Raw genomic sequence first — 16423 nt, forward strand, 5'->3', positions numbered from 1 at the left:
TATTTATTCTCAAAGCAGTCCTTCTAAGTAGTTATTAGTACCTGTCTTTTACTGGTAATTAATCAAGCCCTAAATCTTATCAGGAGTGGGAAACCTTTTTTTTTTTTCTGCCAAGGGCAATTTGGATAATTATAACATCATTTGCAGCCATACAAAATTAGCAACTTAAATATTTGACTGCTATAAATTTATTGAATTTCAAATCCTGCCTGCAGTTGCCTTGGCCAGACTAAATGATTTCTCAAGCTGGACGTTCCCCACTCCTGTTAGGTGGTAGAGCCAAGATTTGAACTTTTATCTGCCTAAGTTTAAAATACCTATTCTTAAGTATTGTTATCCTGCCTCCAGGCTTTAGGAATCCCATTATGCTCATCTCATGCATCCAGGGATCTATAAAAGCCCATGGATCCAACTTATAAATATATTGCAAATGTGATCCTTTACTCTGTTTTCACTTGGACATCAACATCCTCAAATGATCTGTCTGTTCCAGGCTTGTTTCCACCCTTAATTCAATTTTCATTCCATAGACGGAATAAAATTTCTGAACTATAATACCTATTTTGTTGTTCCTGTTTAAAATGTTCAAGAGCTCCCAGAATAAAGTCAAACTCCCTTAGGAACATGACACTTTCTGCCTCACACTTCCCACTCCTCCCACCTCATAGCTCGCTATTCCTCACCTTAAATTCCATGATTCAGACACACAGAACTATTAATTTCTCTGACTTGATTTGTTATGCCATCTGCTTAGGCATTCTTCCAAACCATCTAGTCCTCTCCAATGAATGCACCACCTCGTAATTCCTAGTCACCCTTTGAGGCTTATGAGTGGAGGTCATAAGGAGTCTTCCTGACTCCCAGGTTAGGGGCTTCACTCTGTACATCACTCTGTACTTCCCCTGCCATCTTAATAGTCTGTTAGATTGAATGAATTCTACACTAGATTATGACTCTGTGAAATTAGGGGTCATTTCTGATTTATTCAGAATTTATTCCCCAATCGAATGTAGTTTATAAGGAATAATTAGTGCTCAATGAGCATGAGTAGATGAAGATTTCTCAGAATGAATATAGAAAAGAGAGCCAAGGAGTTCTGATTTATTTTCTTTTTTTTTTTTCATTCCACTTGGAAAAATCTAAAAGCAGACCAAAATCCTTAAATTATAGCCCACAGAGACCATTTGAATGCATTGTAGCTACCTTTTCCTCCTAGGCTCCATTTGTCCTTCTACCCCAGTTTGGAGGAATCCATTGACCTATGGCCATCAGACTCATCATTTCTTCTAACCACAGAGATTAGTCAATAATGAATACAAAAAGTATGCCTCAAAAAAAGAGAAAAAAAAAAAAAAAAAAGTATGCCTCAATCAAGGAGCTATCCTTGACCCCAGAGATTAATTTATGTATGATTTAATCATGGAGAAGTTCAAGACTTCTGGATAGTTGTCAGGGTCAAGCCATCTTCCCATGGATAGGGAAGTCAGTGTGAGGATGAAATCACTACAATTTTGTTGGGACAGACAGTACTTCGTGTATCTCTCGTGCTCCCACATCTTTCTGGGTGTGCCAAAATTTTGGACTTCTTTCTGCTCTTTCCCTGAGCTGTTTCTTAGGGTTATGTTTAGCAAACAGTATAATGAAACAATATCTCATGTCTGACCAAGAGCAGGTTTGCTAACTGGTTATTGTGAAAGCAACAAACTCTAAATTTAATGTTCCCTAGCTGTGATGCAAACTCACTGTGTGTTTGCATCATGGATGGATACTTACAGATGTGTGTGTAATATCCTTCTGAGTCATGCTACATTACTCCTATGGGACTTGGGGCAAGATGACCCAGTACAAGCGTGCTGATGTCATTGGTTCCCGGAGTAATATAGTTTTTTGTTTCTGACCCACAAGTCACCTGCCTTCTTTTAGTACTATGAAACAGTAACAGGCAAACTAATTTAGTAGTTTGCAAGAACAGTAAAATCAAATCCCAGACCCAACAGGATGAAAATGAGACAGGAGTAGAATCATGGAACCAGAGCCCTGATCAAATAGCACTTAGCCTACCCTTTATTTTATTTGGGTTTTAAGAAGAGCAAATGCAAGAAATTTAAATTTCTAAAGGCAAAGAATGATTTAAATAGTTTTGACAACAATCTTCTAGGACTAAATCTACTTCCATGCTATTTAAATAATTTAAACATGTACTAGATGCTTTGTTTTATACTACATTTCATTCATTTACTTGAGTAATTCTTCATTCAGCAAATAATACCCATTAAATCATTTCCCATTTTGACAGCATGGTAAGATATCTGGACCTGACTTGAACTGAGAAGGCACATTATGAAGCAAAAATATTTCATTAAAAATTGCACGATAGAAATAAAAACATCAAAAAATTTTGCATATTCCATAATAATTTCAAATTGGCTACTTATGCCTGACTCATGCCTCTTTTTTATACTTCTAGCTAAATTTTCACTCTGAAATGTCACTGCTTTCCATTTTGAGCTAATATCTATGATTTCTTCCTGATCATTCAAAGGCCTAGAAGTGAGTTATCATTATGAATGTAATAGTGACTTGTTTTTGGAGAAACCAAAGAATCACAGCCAAAGGAGTGAATATTATTGTATAATTGCATAAAATTTAAATGGCCAAATCTGGGATGATGCACTGTGATTTCATTGTCTTCATTTCCCTTTGGACCACTAAAACATTATGCTTTCTAGAAGTTCTTCTAAAAGAGTTAGCAGGCATTTTGCAACATTGGCTAATGTATTTATGAGTTCAGTTTAAACAACTCACCAGTTAAAAAACATATGAATTAAAGTCCTCTTAAACACATGTATATGAAAAGTTTAAATTTCAAAAAGCATACTTTATAAGAACTTGAAGTATGTTGTGTTTTAGGAGAGCTATGGTGAAGTTAAATAAACATATTTGAAGATGTGGTTTTAAACATTTGATATTCCTTAAAGAGTATACATTGGCTTGTAATGTCAAGTTGTAAAATGTTAATGCTGTGACTTGTAATATCCACTGATTGTAATGTGGCTACTTTTTTATGAATAAATATTACACATTTTGCACTTTAGGTAGTTCTGTATTATATGAAACATCAGAAAGAGTAAAGATAATTTTTAAGGAAAAAATGTACTGTCAATAAATAATTGAAGGTTTAAATGTAGCTTCCATATTTTTAAACAAATCCATTTTTTCCTTAGGTCATAGTCATTATTTGGAACTGTCTCTAACATAGAGCCCCTAAATCAATGTTTAAATTTGGAATGTTGAAACAATGCGCTTTGTTGCTGTTGTTTCACTTTATTTTTCCCTCAAAAAGAGCAACTGGCGGCCGGCGCTGCGGCTCACTAGGCTAATCCTCCGCCTTGCGGCGCCGGCACACCAGGTTCTAGTCCCGGTCGGGGCACCGATCCTGTCCCGGTTGTCCCTCTTCCAGGCCAGCTCTCTGCTGTGGCCAGGGAGTGCAGTGGAGGATGGCCCAAGTGCTTGGGCCCTGCACCCCATGGGAGACCAGGAGAAGCACCTGGCTCCTGCCATCCAGCGGCCATTGGAGGGTGAACCAATGGCAAAAAGGAAGACCTTTCTCTCTGTCTCTCTCTCACTGTCCACTCTGCCTGTAAAAAAAAAAAAAAAACTGGCAACAGTGAGACATAAGATTACATATATGGAAAGAAATTAACATCCCAAAGATAACAAGATATTTTTAAATGATTTTTGTTCACCTCTAGGAAACATAGTTGCTGAGATTACTAATAGATAGGAGTTTGTTTTTTGTTTTTTGTTTTTTTTTTTTTGACAGGCAGAGTGGATAGTGAGAGAGAGAGACAGAGAGGAAGGTCTTCCTTTTTGCCGTTGGTTCACCCTCCAATGGCCGCTGTGGCCGGCGCATCATGCTGATCTGAAGCCAGGAGCCAGGTGCTTCTCCTGGTCTCCCATGCGGGTGCAGGGCCCAAGGACTTGGGCCATCCTCCACTGCCTTCTCGGGCCATAGCAGAGAGCTGGCCTGGAAGAGGGGCAACCGGGATAGAATCCAGCACCCCAACCGGGACTAGAACCCCGTGTGCCGGCGCCGCAAGGCGGAGGATTAGACTGTTAAGCCACGGTGCTGGCCTAGATAGCAGTTCTTTATCCTAAGTGCTAAACAAGATGCATTTCTAGACAATCAACATGATGGATAACTATTTGGGAATGAAACTGGCTAGCAAAGAATCACTACTTCATCACCTGCTGACCCCAGTGGGGCCTGATGCAAGTTGAGTATGTGTGTCCCTTTCCTGGAATGCATGTCAGGGAAATGCCATCATCCCTGAAATGCCTTTGGAGCAGCTGATGGTGGCGCTCTGCAGCATTCCAATGGGGGAGAGAAAGAGCAAGGTGAAAGGAGACACCTCAGGCCCTCCCTTCAAACAAATTTGCCTGCTGTGTGCAGGCTCTGGGTCAGGGAGTTGCAGGGATGGGTTGTGGAGGGGGAGGTGGCTACAGCTGCTGATTTAAAATTCTGGGAGTACCAAGGAGCTGTTCACTCACAATGCCCACTGTTGCTGCCTTGTTCAATCTCAGTGCTAGGGCTTCGTAGAAAAGGACCACAGTCTGGGTCATAAGCAACGAAAATGTATTTGTTGACTTTCTTGTGGCTGGAGGACTGAGATGGAGGTGTCAATAGGGTTGGTTCCTTCTCCAGTCTCTCTCCTTGGCTTGTAGATAGCTTCCTCTCAGTCTTTCCATGGCCTTCCTTTGGGATCTGTCTGTGCTAATCTCTTCTTCTTGTAAGGGCCCTAGTCCTATTGGATTAGAGCCCATCCTAATGATCTCATTTTAATGTAATTGCCTCTTCCATCATACTATCTCTAAATGCAGCTACATTCTGAGTTACTGGGGCCTAGGACTTCAATGTATGAATTTGGAGGGATGTAATTCAGCCCATAACAAGGAGGCAGAGTGTACCGACAACCCAACTGTCAGTTAGTTTCTTTCCAGTACACAAAAATATATGAAATATACGAGATGGGATGATTTTTCAGATTTTTTTATGTATTTGAAGAGAGAAAAAGAGAGAGCGAGTGAGCAAGCCTTAGATCTCCTGGTCCATTCCACAAATGCCCACAATGGTAGGGGCTGTACCAGCCAGGAACTGAAAACTCATCCAAGTCTCCCATGTGGATAGCAGGAATGCAATTAGTTGAGCCATCACCTGCTGCCTCCCTGGGGTCTGCATTAGCAGGTAACTAAAGTCAGGATCTGGAGCTGGGAATTGAACCCAGTTACTTTGATGTGGGCATTTTACCTGCTAGGCCAAATCCTGCTCCTAATTGTTCAGATTTTAAACATTTTGTTTATTCTTGATTTCCCCTCCCTTTCTATTGCAAGAAGGGACTTTGGCTGAGCAGGAGAGAGGGTAGTCACAGCGATTCCCAGCTTTGTATGACCTAAATAAACTCCATGAAATGGTTGTACAAGATGTCTCAGAGGGAAGGGAAAGGTGTGAGTGCCCTTGAGAAGAGGGGAGGGATTCAGTCTCAACAAGGATGCTCAAGGGGTCTGTGGTCTCTCAACAGTGCAGGCTACCAGGCTGCTGCCTGAGAGGCAATGAGAAGGTCTCAGAAGGAAGGGTGGCAGGATATTAGGGGAGGGCTAGATGCCAAGAGCAGAGCTCCCAACCCTGCCCACATTGTTTAGTCACATACATGTCGTGGAAGCTGCAGTAGGCACCTAGCTACCAACCTAGACCAAAAGCAGTTCAGTGCCCAGTGAGGGCCAACAACTGATGACTTGCTGTGCTGTTAAATGCCAACATTTTTGCAAATCCTGGTGTCTTTGTGTGTGTTTGGGCTGCTAGAAGAGAATACCTCACCCTGGATCACTTAAATCACAGAATATACAGTTCAAGATACTGGGAAATCCAGGTGTCCACACACAGATATAGAGCATGCTAAGGGCTGTTTTCCTGGATTGTAAATGGCTATGTCTTCATTGTATTTCACAATTGAGAGAGAGAGAGTGGGGGGGGGGGAATCATCTGTATTTTGTCTTTCTTCTTATAAGGGCACCAATCCTACTCATGAGAGCTCCACCTTCATGACCTAAATATCTCCCAAAGGCTCTCACTTCCAAATATCATCACATTAAGGAACTTAGGCTTCAACATACAAATTGCGGAAATGCACACTCAACCCACAGCACCTGGGGAGGAAAGGGCCCTAACCATATCTGAATTGGCTCCTTCACCAACCCAGTGAATTGGGGACTAGATTTGGAGTAAATTGATTAAACTGATAAAGATGATACTCTTGAGCTAATTAAAAAGTTCTTTATATACTTTCAAGCTCATAGTTCATTCATTCATTCAAAGAGTATATGTATGAATGAATGAATGAATGTCAGGTGCTCTTCTAGGTTCAAATGATGCATCTATGAGCCACACAGGCAAGATTCCTGCTTTCTCAGAGGCACCACATTTTCCTGGAGACATTCTACAATAAATAAGTTATCAAATATCTTCAGCTACAAGTGAGGGGTGAATGAAAATACAGCAGAGAGTGATGGGAGTGGTATACATATGGTTACCAGAAAAAGCCTCCCTGAGCGGAGATGCAAGTGACAAGGTGCCCATTACAGGAAAAGTGGGAGAGTGGGAATCAGGGCAAGTGCATGCTTTGTTAATCCAGGGCAGAGATGACAGCTGGTGCAGCTGCAGTGCAGTGGGTTCATTCCCCATCTCCGGAGGACAATTTAATAGGAAGCCAGAGGAAGTAGAGCTTCTGGGACCCTCATTTCCATGATCCTGTCCAAGGCCTTGGAAGAGCACCAACATCTGCTCACACGTCCACAGGCCTTTGGACAATTTGCCAGTGTAAAATACTTAAACCAAATTTGGTTAAGATTCCTGTCAACTCCAACCTCCCTGCTCTACAGCATTAGAGTAGCCATGAACATTTCTGAAATCAGCTCAGGCGAAGATGAGTTGAAGGTTTGTTCAGTTTCAGTTGAGTGGAAGATGAAGAGGGCTTCAAAATTTCATGGAAAATGCACATTATGAAAATCCATTCATGGGGCCAATGCTGTGGTGCGGCGGGTTAAAGCCCTGGCCTGAAGCGCCGGCATCCCATATAGGTGCTGGTCCCAGCTGCTCCACTTCTGATCCAGCTCTCTGCTATGGCCTGGGATAGCTTTGGAAGATGGCCCAAGTCCTTGGGCCCCTGCACCCATGTGGGAGACTGAGAAAATGCTCCTGGCTCCTGGCTTCAGATCGGCTTAGCTCCAGCCGTTGTGGCCATCTGGGGAGTGAACCAGCAGATGGAAGACCTCTCTCTCTGTCAGTTCCTCTCTGTAACTCTGTCTTTCAAATAAATAAAATAAATCTTTAAAAAAAAGAAAAAGAAAATCCATTCATGGATTTCAAAATTGTTTGCCTCAAAATAAACATCTTTTATTACACTTTTCCACAAACTTTCTGAAATACCTTCATATTTAGATTTATAAGGTCAACATGAACATTTGTAAAAGTAGTAATAGTGATGTTTAAAGTGCTTAACAAGTAAAAGAAATGTAGTCAATGGAGTCCTGAGGGAAGCTTAGCATTAGAGCCAAATTTTTTATATGGGTAACAAGTTTTTAAATTGAGAACCACTTGGGGCTATTGCTGTGGCAAAGTAGATTAAGCCTCTGCCTGTGGCATCAGTCTCCCATATGGGTGCCAGTTCACATTCTGGCTGTTCCTCTTCCAATCCAACTCTCTGCTAGTAGCCTGGGAAAGCAATGGAAGATGACCCAAGTGCTTGCATTCCTGCACCCACGTGGGAGACCTGGTTCCTGGTTTCAGTCAGCCCAGCTCTAGTCATTGTGACCATCTGGGGAGTGAACCAGTAGATGGAAGACCTCTCTCTGTGTGTCTCTCCCTCTCTCTATCTGTAACTCTGCCTCTAAAATAAATAATTTTTTAAAAAGATCCATCCATTTATTTGAAAGTCAGAGTTACACAGAGAGAGGGGAGGCAGAGAGAAAGAGAGAGAGAGAGAGAGAGAGAGAGAGAGAGGTCTTCCATCTGCTGGCTCACTCCCCAAATGGCTGCAATGGCCGGAGCTGCACCGATTTGAAGCCAGGAGCCAGGAGCTTCTTCTCGGTCTCCCACATGGGTGCAGGGGCCCAAGGACTTGGGCCATCCTCCACTGCTTTCCTGGGCCATAGCAGAGAGCTGAATCGGAAGTGGAGCAGCTGGGTCTTGAACCAGCGCCTATATGGGATGCCAGCACTTCAGGCCAGGGCATTAATCCACTGTGCCACAGCACCGGCCCCAATAAATAAATCTTAAAAAAAAAAAAAGTTGAGAGCCACTTGTAACTGAATATGCAAAAGTGTAAACACATTGCTGCATTTTGTTGCCCTGCAATAATATTTACCCAACCAAACAGTGTGTGCTATCAGCAGATCACAGGCGGGCTAGCTACTCTGCTTTATCCATTCATCTAACAGTTTCATTATTTACAACAGGCACAGTTCTAGGTACAAGACATATGGAACTGAACAATTCAGACAACATCCAGGCCCTGCAGAAGCTCATATTCTAACACACAGGAGAAGCAATAAACAAAAATCACTGTTTTACCAGCTGATGGCAAGTGCTAGGAAGAAAAATAAAGCTGCGTGTATGGGGTTTATAGAGGAAGGTTGGCTACTCCCAGGAAAGCCTTTTGGCATGAGGAGGTGACATTTGAGCAGAGTCCTGTTCTGTGTGTTGCAGTGGTGGTTGTCATGGATTTATGTCATAAATATATTCTGATCAGTTGGTGACTGCTTGTTAGTTTCAATGGGCAGCATAGGTAGGTGGGGAGACAGAGCGTTCGTGTGAATTCCAAGCCTAGCTCTGCTGCTATTGTCTGTACCGCCTTGCATGAGTCACTTGTGCTTTCAGAACCTTGGTATTCTCTTCTTTCCAGATTGCTGTGAAAAATAAATGAGAAAATATATATGGAGAGAGAGAAAGAGACTCTTTCACTTGCTGGTTCACTCCCCAAATGGCTGCAACAGCCAGGTATAGGCCAGCCTTGAAGCTGGGAGCCAGGAATTCCATCCAGGTCTCCCACATGGATGGCAGGGGTCTAAGCATTTGGGCCATCCTCTGCTGCTTTCTCTAGCACATTAGCAGGGGGTTGGATTGGAAGTGGAGTGGCCAGTACAGAATCAGCACTCCAATATGGGATGCCAGTGTTGCAAGCGATAGCTTAATCTTCTGTGCCGTAACACTGGCCCTAAGCACTTTTTTTCCCTATTATTTATTTGAAAGTCAGAGTTCCAGAGAGAGAGATTGGGAGAGACAGAGAATCTTCCATCCACAGGTTCACTCCCCAGGTTGAAGCCAGGAGTCACCAGCTGAAGCCAGGAGCCAGGAGCTTCCTCCAGGTCTCTGACATGGGCATAGGGCCCAGACACCTGGGCCATCTTCTGCTGCTTTCTCAGGTGCATTAGCAGAGAGTGGATTGGATGTGGAGCAGCTGAGATTTGAAGTGGTGCCCAAATGAGATGCTGGTGCTGCAGGCAGCAGCTTTACCTGCCACTCTACAGCACTAGCTCTGACACTTGTTTTTAAGACAATGTTTAAACAAGTGCCTGACAAACAGTAACTGCTTCATGAATCTTTGCCTTTTCAGGGTGTCCTGTCCAGATGGAAATATAGCTGCATCTGAATGGAGAAGGATCCTAAGCCAACAGTCAAGAGTTTCTGGAAGAAAATAGCCCTTTCTTTCTTTTATTTTCTTTCTTTCTCTTCCTTCCTTCCTTCCTTCCTTCCTTCCTTCCTTCCTTCCTTCCTTCCTTCCTTCCTTCCTTCCTTTCTTTCTCTCTTTCTCTCTTTCTTTTAGAACCAAGACAGAAATTATGTTAATACACGAAATAGAGAAATTGTGCCCTACATATAAAATAAAATACATCAGGCATATTAAAATAAACTATGCAGAAGTGGGCGTTATGGTGCAGTGGGTTAAGCCATTGTGTGGGAGGCCCACATCCCATATCACAGTGCTGGTTCCAGTCCTAGCTACTCTGCATTTATGATCCAGCTCAGTGCAGCAGGCTTCTCACAAGAGTAAGAGATTTCCTAGAAAATGGGTAATTATGGCAAGAGAGTCAGCAGTTACTGAGCAGAAAGTATAATGGCCACCACTATTTGAAGAATGGAAGTTGCTAACCAGATTTCATGACCCTTTCTGGCCTTAAGTTTTTGAATGGCTCTGCTACCCACTAGCTGGTTGTATTGGTTCTCAGTGTATCAGTTTCTTCATTCGTAGAAGAGAAAAGGCACTGTAAGGAATGGAGGAGGTAAGTTAAGACCTAGCGTTGTGCTGGAATGCAGGGACTACAGCTTATTTCTGTTGTTGGTATTGGTGGTGACATCACTTTTGGGACACAGACACCTGCCCATTCACTGCCTTCTAGGATTCCCACAGAACCTTGAAATAGTAGCAATCACATCATGCCCTTGAATGGCACTGTGAAATGAGCCAGGTAGCCATGGCTGGGATCCCATTGCAATTCTCATAATCCCCAGCATCTAGAATGGTGTTTTAAACCTATAAGGAGCTCAAAAATATCTATTGACAAATCACCTGTCCCATCTTCCAATTTCGAGTTTTGTCCACTGTACTGCAAGCTTAAAGAAATTGCTGAACCACAGGGACCTTGGGAGACTTTTTTCTTCTGCTGTTCAAGCAAAGGAACTCCTTGAACTTCCAACATGGCCAATGAATCAATCTTATGGCCCTGGGCTTTGAGTTATCTTCATGCAGTAAGAGCTCCTTGATAAACACACGTGAAATGAAGTTGCATAAAATCAAGTTGAATTAAATACAATTGCAGCACTAAAAGCAGAGCCAGACTAACATATTAAACCTATCTTAGACTTTGTTTCCAAATTTCAACTTTAATTGAGCAACGGGTGACAAGAAACAATAATTTTTACCTCTTCAATAACTCTCTTTGCAGTCCTGAAGTGCTTGTGTGTACTGAGCTCCATCAAGCAAGTGTCATTTGGCAAAGTCCTAAGGGAGAAAGGAAAAAGGCAGCCAGGTCAAACAGGTCTTCTGAGGATACCCTGGAGTCAGTGAAAAAGCAAAGCAGACTCCAGAGCCCTCTTACCACATCAGTGGCACACAGAAAAACTTATTTGGAGGTCACCTGAGCCATTTCCTTGGCAACAGATTTAGGGGATTTTCCTGTGTTTTGTTTTCCAGCACTTTGCCAAATCTGGCCTTAAGTATCTCAAGGGATAGCATTTCCATCTATTTTCCTTCTTTCTAATGTGGGTAATCTGAGAGCTCTGATTGCCAGGAAAGGTTTATCTCTCATTCAATGTATAACTTCCAGATCTTTTCTCATTATTTCCTATTATACTCTTCCGATTATATCTTCATATTCCTTTTTAGCATTGATAGTAGAAATGATTAGGATTATTAGAGCCATCATAAATGAACATTTTCATCAATGAAATAATTGAAAATGTCCTTTAAAAAACCTTATTTCTTTTTTTTCTAAACTAAAACGGAGATTTGTTTATCAAAACATTTCAAATAATGTTTGAGAAAATTGTCTGTTCTGCCAGGTATGTATAGAGTTTTTGAGAAAACATAAGGAAATTTTTTGGAAGCCATACTTTAATGTGATTTAAAACTTACACAGACTGGTAATTGAAAAATATATTGCTATGTTGTCATTATAAGAAAACTTGATTCGCACATGAGATACTGCAAATACATGGTTTCTACTGTATGTAACTTATGAATGCATTTTTTAAAATCCAACTATCACTCCAATTTAGAACTATCAGATTTAGAACAAGTATATTATATTTTTGGAGGAATTAGATGTTTTAACAAGTGCATCTAATTAAAAGAAATACATGAAATCCAACAGAGCTATTGCACGTAAATTTCAAATAAGATTAAGTCCCTTACTCCAATCTTTTCCATTAACTAAATAGTTTTGTTTTTTTTTTTTTAAGCTGGAGGAAGAGGAGGAGTGGATTAGGTCACTGTAACTCTTTTTCTTATGAAGTAAATAGTTTTAGTCAAAGTTAAACATGACAGAGCCTGACTTGGACACTGAGGGAAATTTTTAGTCCACAAGCAAAACCAGATAACGATCATTAAAAGCGATTTTACTTCATTTTTTCAAATCCATCTTATCCTGCCTTAGTAATAAATGAAATCCAGATGTTGGAATGATGCAACAAACTCTGTTTTAAGTTCAAGGCAGCAGAGGCATGCTTTATAGTTAGGACATCCATTCATTTGAAAAACAAACCCTTTGGTTTCTTTACAGAATTGCTTTGGCTTAAGAAATCTTGGGGTCTAAATCATTCAGGATTACCAATAGCCCTCAGGAGATAAACAAACAAATAGCAGATCCTACCCAGGTACAGTCGCAACTGAAAACCACAAAGAAACACTGTTTCATTATTTCAAGTAATTTCTGTTCCAAAAATAAGATTTATAATTATGGTAAATAACTTTTTTATGGTAAATGCTTTTGTCACATAATTAATGGGATGACAAATACACACATATTAATATTCAAAATGCAAAATGAATTCAGAGTAACATTTGACTAATGATGTTCATCACTAGGGAATAGTAAAGTAAATCATTCATAAAAATTTGAAAATGTTGAGGGGAAAGCATACAGATGAATACCGTATGGGCGGACAGGGCACACAGATTTAGTCTGTGGATGACTATTCTCAACAATCTTGTGTTATGAATCATTTCTCTTCCTTGGTTTGTGAGCCTTATTGTGACTCACAATTATACTAATTACTTCTCTCTCATTTGTGATCTCCTTGAAGGATTATAAAAACGGAAGTATCTCAAGGGCTCTCTGCTTTTCCAATAAACTAGATGAAGGCATCCTTATTGCTGAATACATCAAATGTAAATTGTGCTCTTTGGATGAGTGTTAAAGACAAATGTAACATTAACATGTATAATATAAAGAAGATAATGAGTAAAAACGAATAAATGATCACCTACAAAATACACTGATTTGGTTTTTTTTAATCTGTAGGTAGGACTGATTTGTAATGAAGTTATTCACATTATCCTACTTTCTCTCCTTTTAAAATATTTTATTTATTTATTTGAGAGGTAGAATTACAGACAGAGAGAAGTAGAGACACAGAGAGAGGTGTTTCATCCACTGGTTCACTCCTTAAACGGCCACAAGGGCCGGAGTTGGGCCGATCCAAAGCCCAGAGCCAGGAGCTTCTTCTGAGTCTCCCAGGTGGCTGCAGGGGCCCAAGCACTTGGGCCATCTTCCACTGCTTTCCCAGGCCATTGCAGAGAACTGGATCAGAAGTGGAGCAGCTGGGACATGAACCAATGCACATATGGGATGCAGACGTCGCAGGCAGAAGCTTAGCCCACCACACCACAGCGCTGGCCCCTATCCTAGTCTCTTTGTAACAAATAACATTTCTGAAACATGGGTAGTGAAAGTTAAAGAGACAGTCTATGAAGGGAAAAAAATTAATAGAACCAGTCAGGAATTGGGTATATAATGTTAAAATGAAAGTCTTTGGCATTATTTTTAATTATTTGACTCACTATGCAATAATGCACAGATATAGTGATTAGGCATTTGAAAGAAAATGGCTGAGTTCAATTTATATTTTTAGATAAATGTAAGAAAATATAAACATGCAGTTATTTGGCTACAATTTGGATATATACTCATAACAGATAGGATAGATACAAACTCTGCCATCAAAAGTTTCAAGACTTAGAGCAAGGGTTGGCAAATCACAGCCCACAGGCTATACAGTCTCTGCCAAACTACACTAAGGTCACAGTGCAAAAGCTGCCGTGGAAATTATAGAAAGGAATATGATTGTGTTGCAATTAAACTTCACTTCCAAAACACACAACAGCTGGATTTGGTCCATAAGTTGCCACTGGCTCACCTCCTAGGCTAAAGAAAAAAATAGTAAAAATAAATAAAATGAATCAAAAGAAAAAGAGATAGTTCTTTGGAATTCTATTTCTGATATTAAAGGACACCTTTAGTAGGACAAAATTTTCAGAAATAATTACTAGGAAAAAAGATAACAAAATTGAAGACATAAGAAATGTTGACCCAAATAGGACTAGTGGGTGCCATGATTCCAAGAAGGACAAGAGGGTAAGGGCACAGGATTTGCCTAGAAAGAGGACTGCTGTGGGAAGCAAAGAAATCCACAAAGCCTTTGTGAATCTAGTGGCCCTGGGCAGTGGTTCTCCCCCAAGGGTAACTTTGTCTCCAGGGGACATCTGAGAATGTCTGGGCACAATTTCAGTTGTTATCTTGGGGACTGGGAGGGGATTCCTACTGGCATTTAATGATTGACCAGTCAAAATACTCCACACAGGAAGTGCTCTGAACCCTCTTAGCGCTTGTGGGTCCCAGCCCCAGCCCCACCACACTCATGTGCAGCAAAACACCTTATTATTTGGTTAAAAATCATCCTATAAGCATTCTACTTCCTTCTTTTCCACATAGGTTTTTTCCTACAACTTCACTCATTTTCCATCTTTAAGAAAGTCTTTCCCCCAATCCTGCCCCACGTTACCAAGGCAATTCCTTACCTATTTTCCTTCTTTCCTATTCCAAAATACAAAAATCACTTTTTGTTATTCCTGCTATCTTTTCCAGGTTTCTCCCTTGTCTTCTCCCTCCTGTTGCCCAAGTTCTGAAAAGGTGGACAGCACCTGCAGCATATTTTGTTGCAACCCAGCCTCTATTTCAGCAACTGTCCACAAAGGCCTTGGCCAAAACTAGGCCTAAAGCAAAAGGTCTTTCTCAGCTAAAAGCTCACAAGTCCTTCTCTGATGCATACTAAGGTGATTCTGCCACCTTTTTCTGTTACCCTTTAGCCATCCCTCTTGTGAAATGTGTACCAGAAGACTTTTGTGCTTGGTATGTCAATAATTAAATCTCAATTGCCTCTCAGTTTACCCTTTCTGCTTTGCCTGCTGATCCATGTTAGGTCTGTTAAGAGAAGGCTTGGGAGACAGACTGCAGGGCCAAAAAAGTTCTGAGAAAGGGACTTGGCTGCTTCCTGCATGCTTCAGGTCTTCCTGAAGTTGGTTCTGCTGCCAGCAGCCAGTTGCAGCTGTAGTTCTTGCAACACCTGTAGAACCAATCTCATCAGGCCCTAGGAGACACAGGCAGCAGCTGAGCGTGATCCTGTCTCCTGTCTCAAAAGGCTGCCTTAGCCCCATGAAATCCCACCTTCAGATCTCCAAGTTTTACTACTTCCAACTTCTTTTTGTTACCGAAGGCCTCTAGAGGGGGTAGTGGTGAAGGACTCCTTCCTGTAGCTGCCACCCCCACAAAACCTTGATGTTCTTATTTGCTTTTTCCATGATTTAATAATACAGCCAGTAAGAAATGGAATAGATATTTTTATAACCACTATCATGTAACCTGCTTTAATCTTAGAATGCTTTGGGTTTATTCTTCCCCCAACTAACAAGTTCATTTAGAACACTGATGTTAATAACCTAGCATTGCTGATAGTGGCCTGGACACACCTGAAACCCTTTGTACTCGTGGCTTTGTCTATATGTCGTTAAGATGCCAAAACTTCATACGACATACCGAAAGTTGGCCAGTAAGGCTTAACTAGAAGCCAAGTTCACCCTTTCTGCCTCTGGATAATGTTCCCACTACTTGTCAGAAGACATGGGCAATCCTGATATGGAGAAGGTGGGGACCTAAAACCGCAGGAAGTCTGAAAGCTTGGAGAGAGAGGGGGTTTTAGTGAGTATACAAATCTTGATTACATGAGCCCCTAAAAATTTCTGTAATCTTTGTCTTAGATATAGTAGGCATTACGTATTAATAGCTTCTAATATTTTATCACTTAGGTTTATTAATTTTTAAATTATCCCCAAATCCCCCAAGGAATATGATTTTTCAAAGAAAGGTTCTAAGTAGGGTAATATCATAGGGGAACCTGCTGTAGGTTGAGTTCTAAGGCCACAGAAAAAAGATGCAAGACTGGAAAAACCTGAGATAGGTCTCCCAGCACTGACCCTAACTTACCCTTATTGTTCTAAATCTTCAGGCCTATATACTGGGGAGGCAGACCTATGAAAGAGATCTATGGGCCAAAAACCAGAAAGGCTGGAAACATGAATTCTGCCACTAACATGAAAGAACAAAGCAAAATTTTTTCACAGTTTTCTTTTGAGGAGATGTCATCTATTAAAAGGTTGAGGGATGGGCGTCACAGCAGCTAAGATACTACTTGGGACACCCACATCCCACATTGAAGTGCCTGAGTTCAAGTTTTGGCTCCACTCCTGATTCTACCTTCCTCTTCTTGTGCACCCTGAGAGGCAGCTGATGTTGGCCCAATTACTGTGGCCCTTGC

The 16423-nt window shown here is 41.2% G+C and overlaps 1 protein-coding gene across 1 annotated transcript in view; it reads right to left on the bottom strand.

The window, feature by feature from the left end:
• Positions 1-16423, bottom strand: part of SYNPO2 (synaptopodin 2) — a 236213-nt gene that overhangs the window by 199673 nt on the left and 20117 nt on the right. Inside the window, exon 2 of the mRNA XM_062199692.1 lies at positions 10976-11054. Within this exon, the coding sequence (XP_062055676.1) occupies positions 10976-11029 (54 nt within the window). The 5' untranslated portion in view covers positions 11030-11054. The remainder of the gene's footprint in view (positions 1-10975; positions 11055-16423) is intronic.

This window comes from Lepus europaeus, chromosome 8 (genome assembly GCF_033115175.1).
Source record: "Lepus europaeus isolate LE1 chromosome 8, mLepTim1.pri, whole genome shotgun sequence".
NCBI lineage: Eukaryota > Metazoa > Chordata > Mammalia > Lagomorpha > Leporidae > Lepus > Lepus europaeus.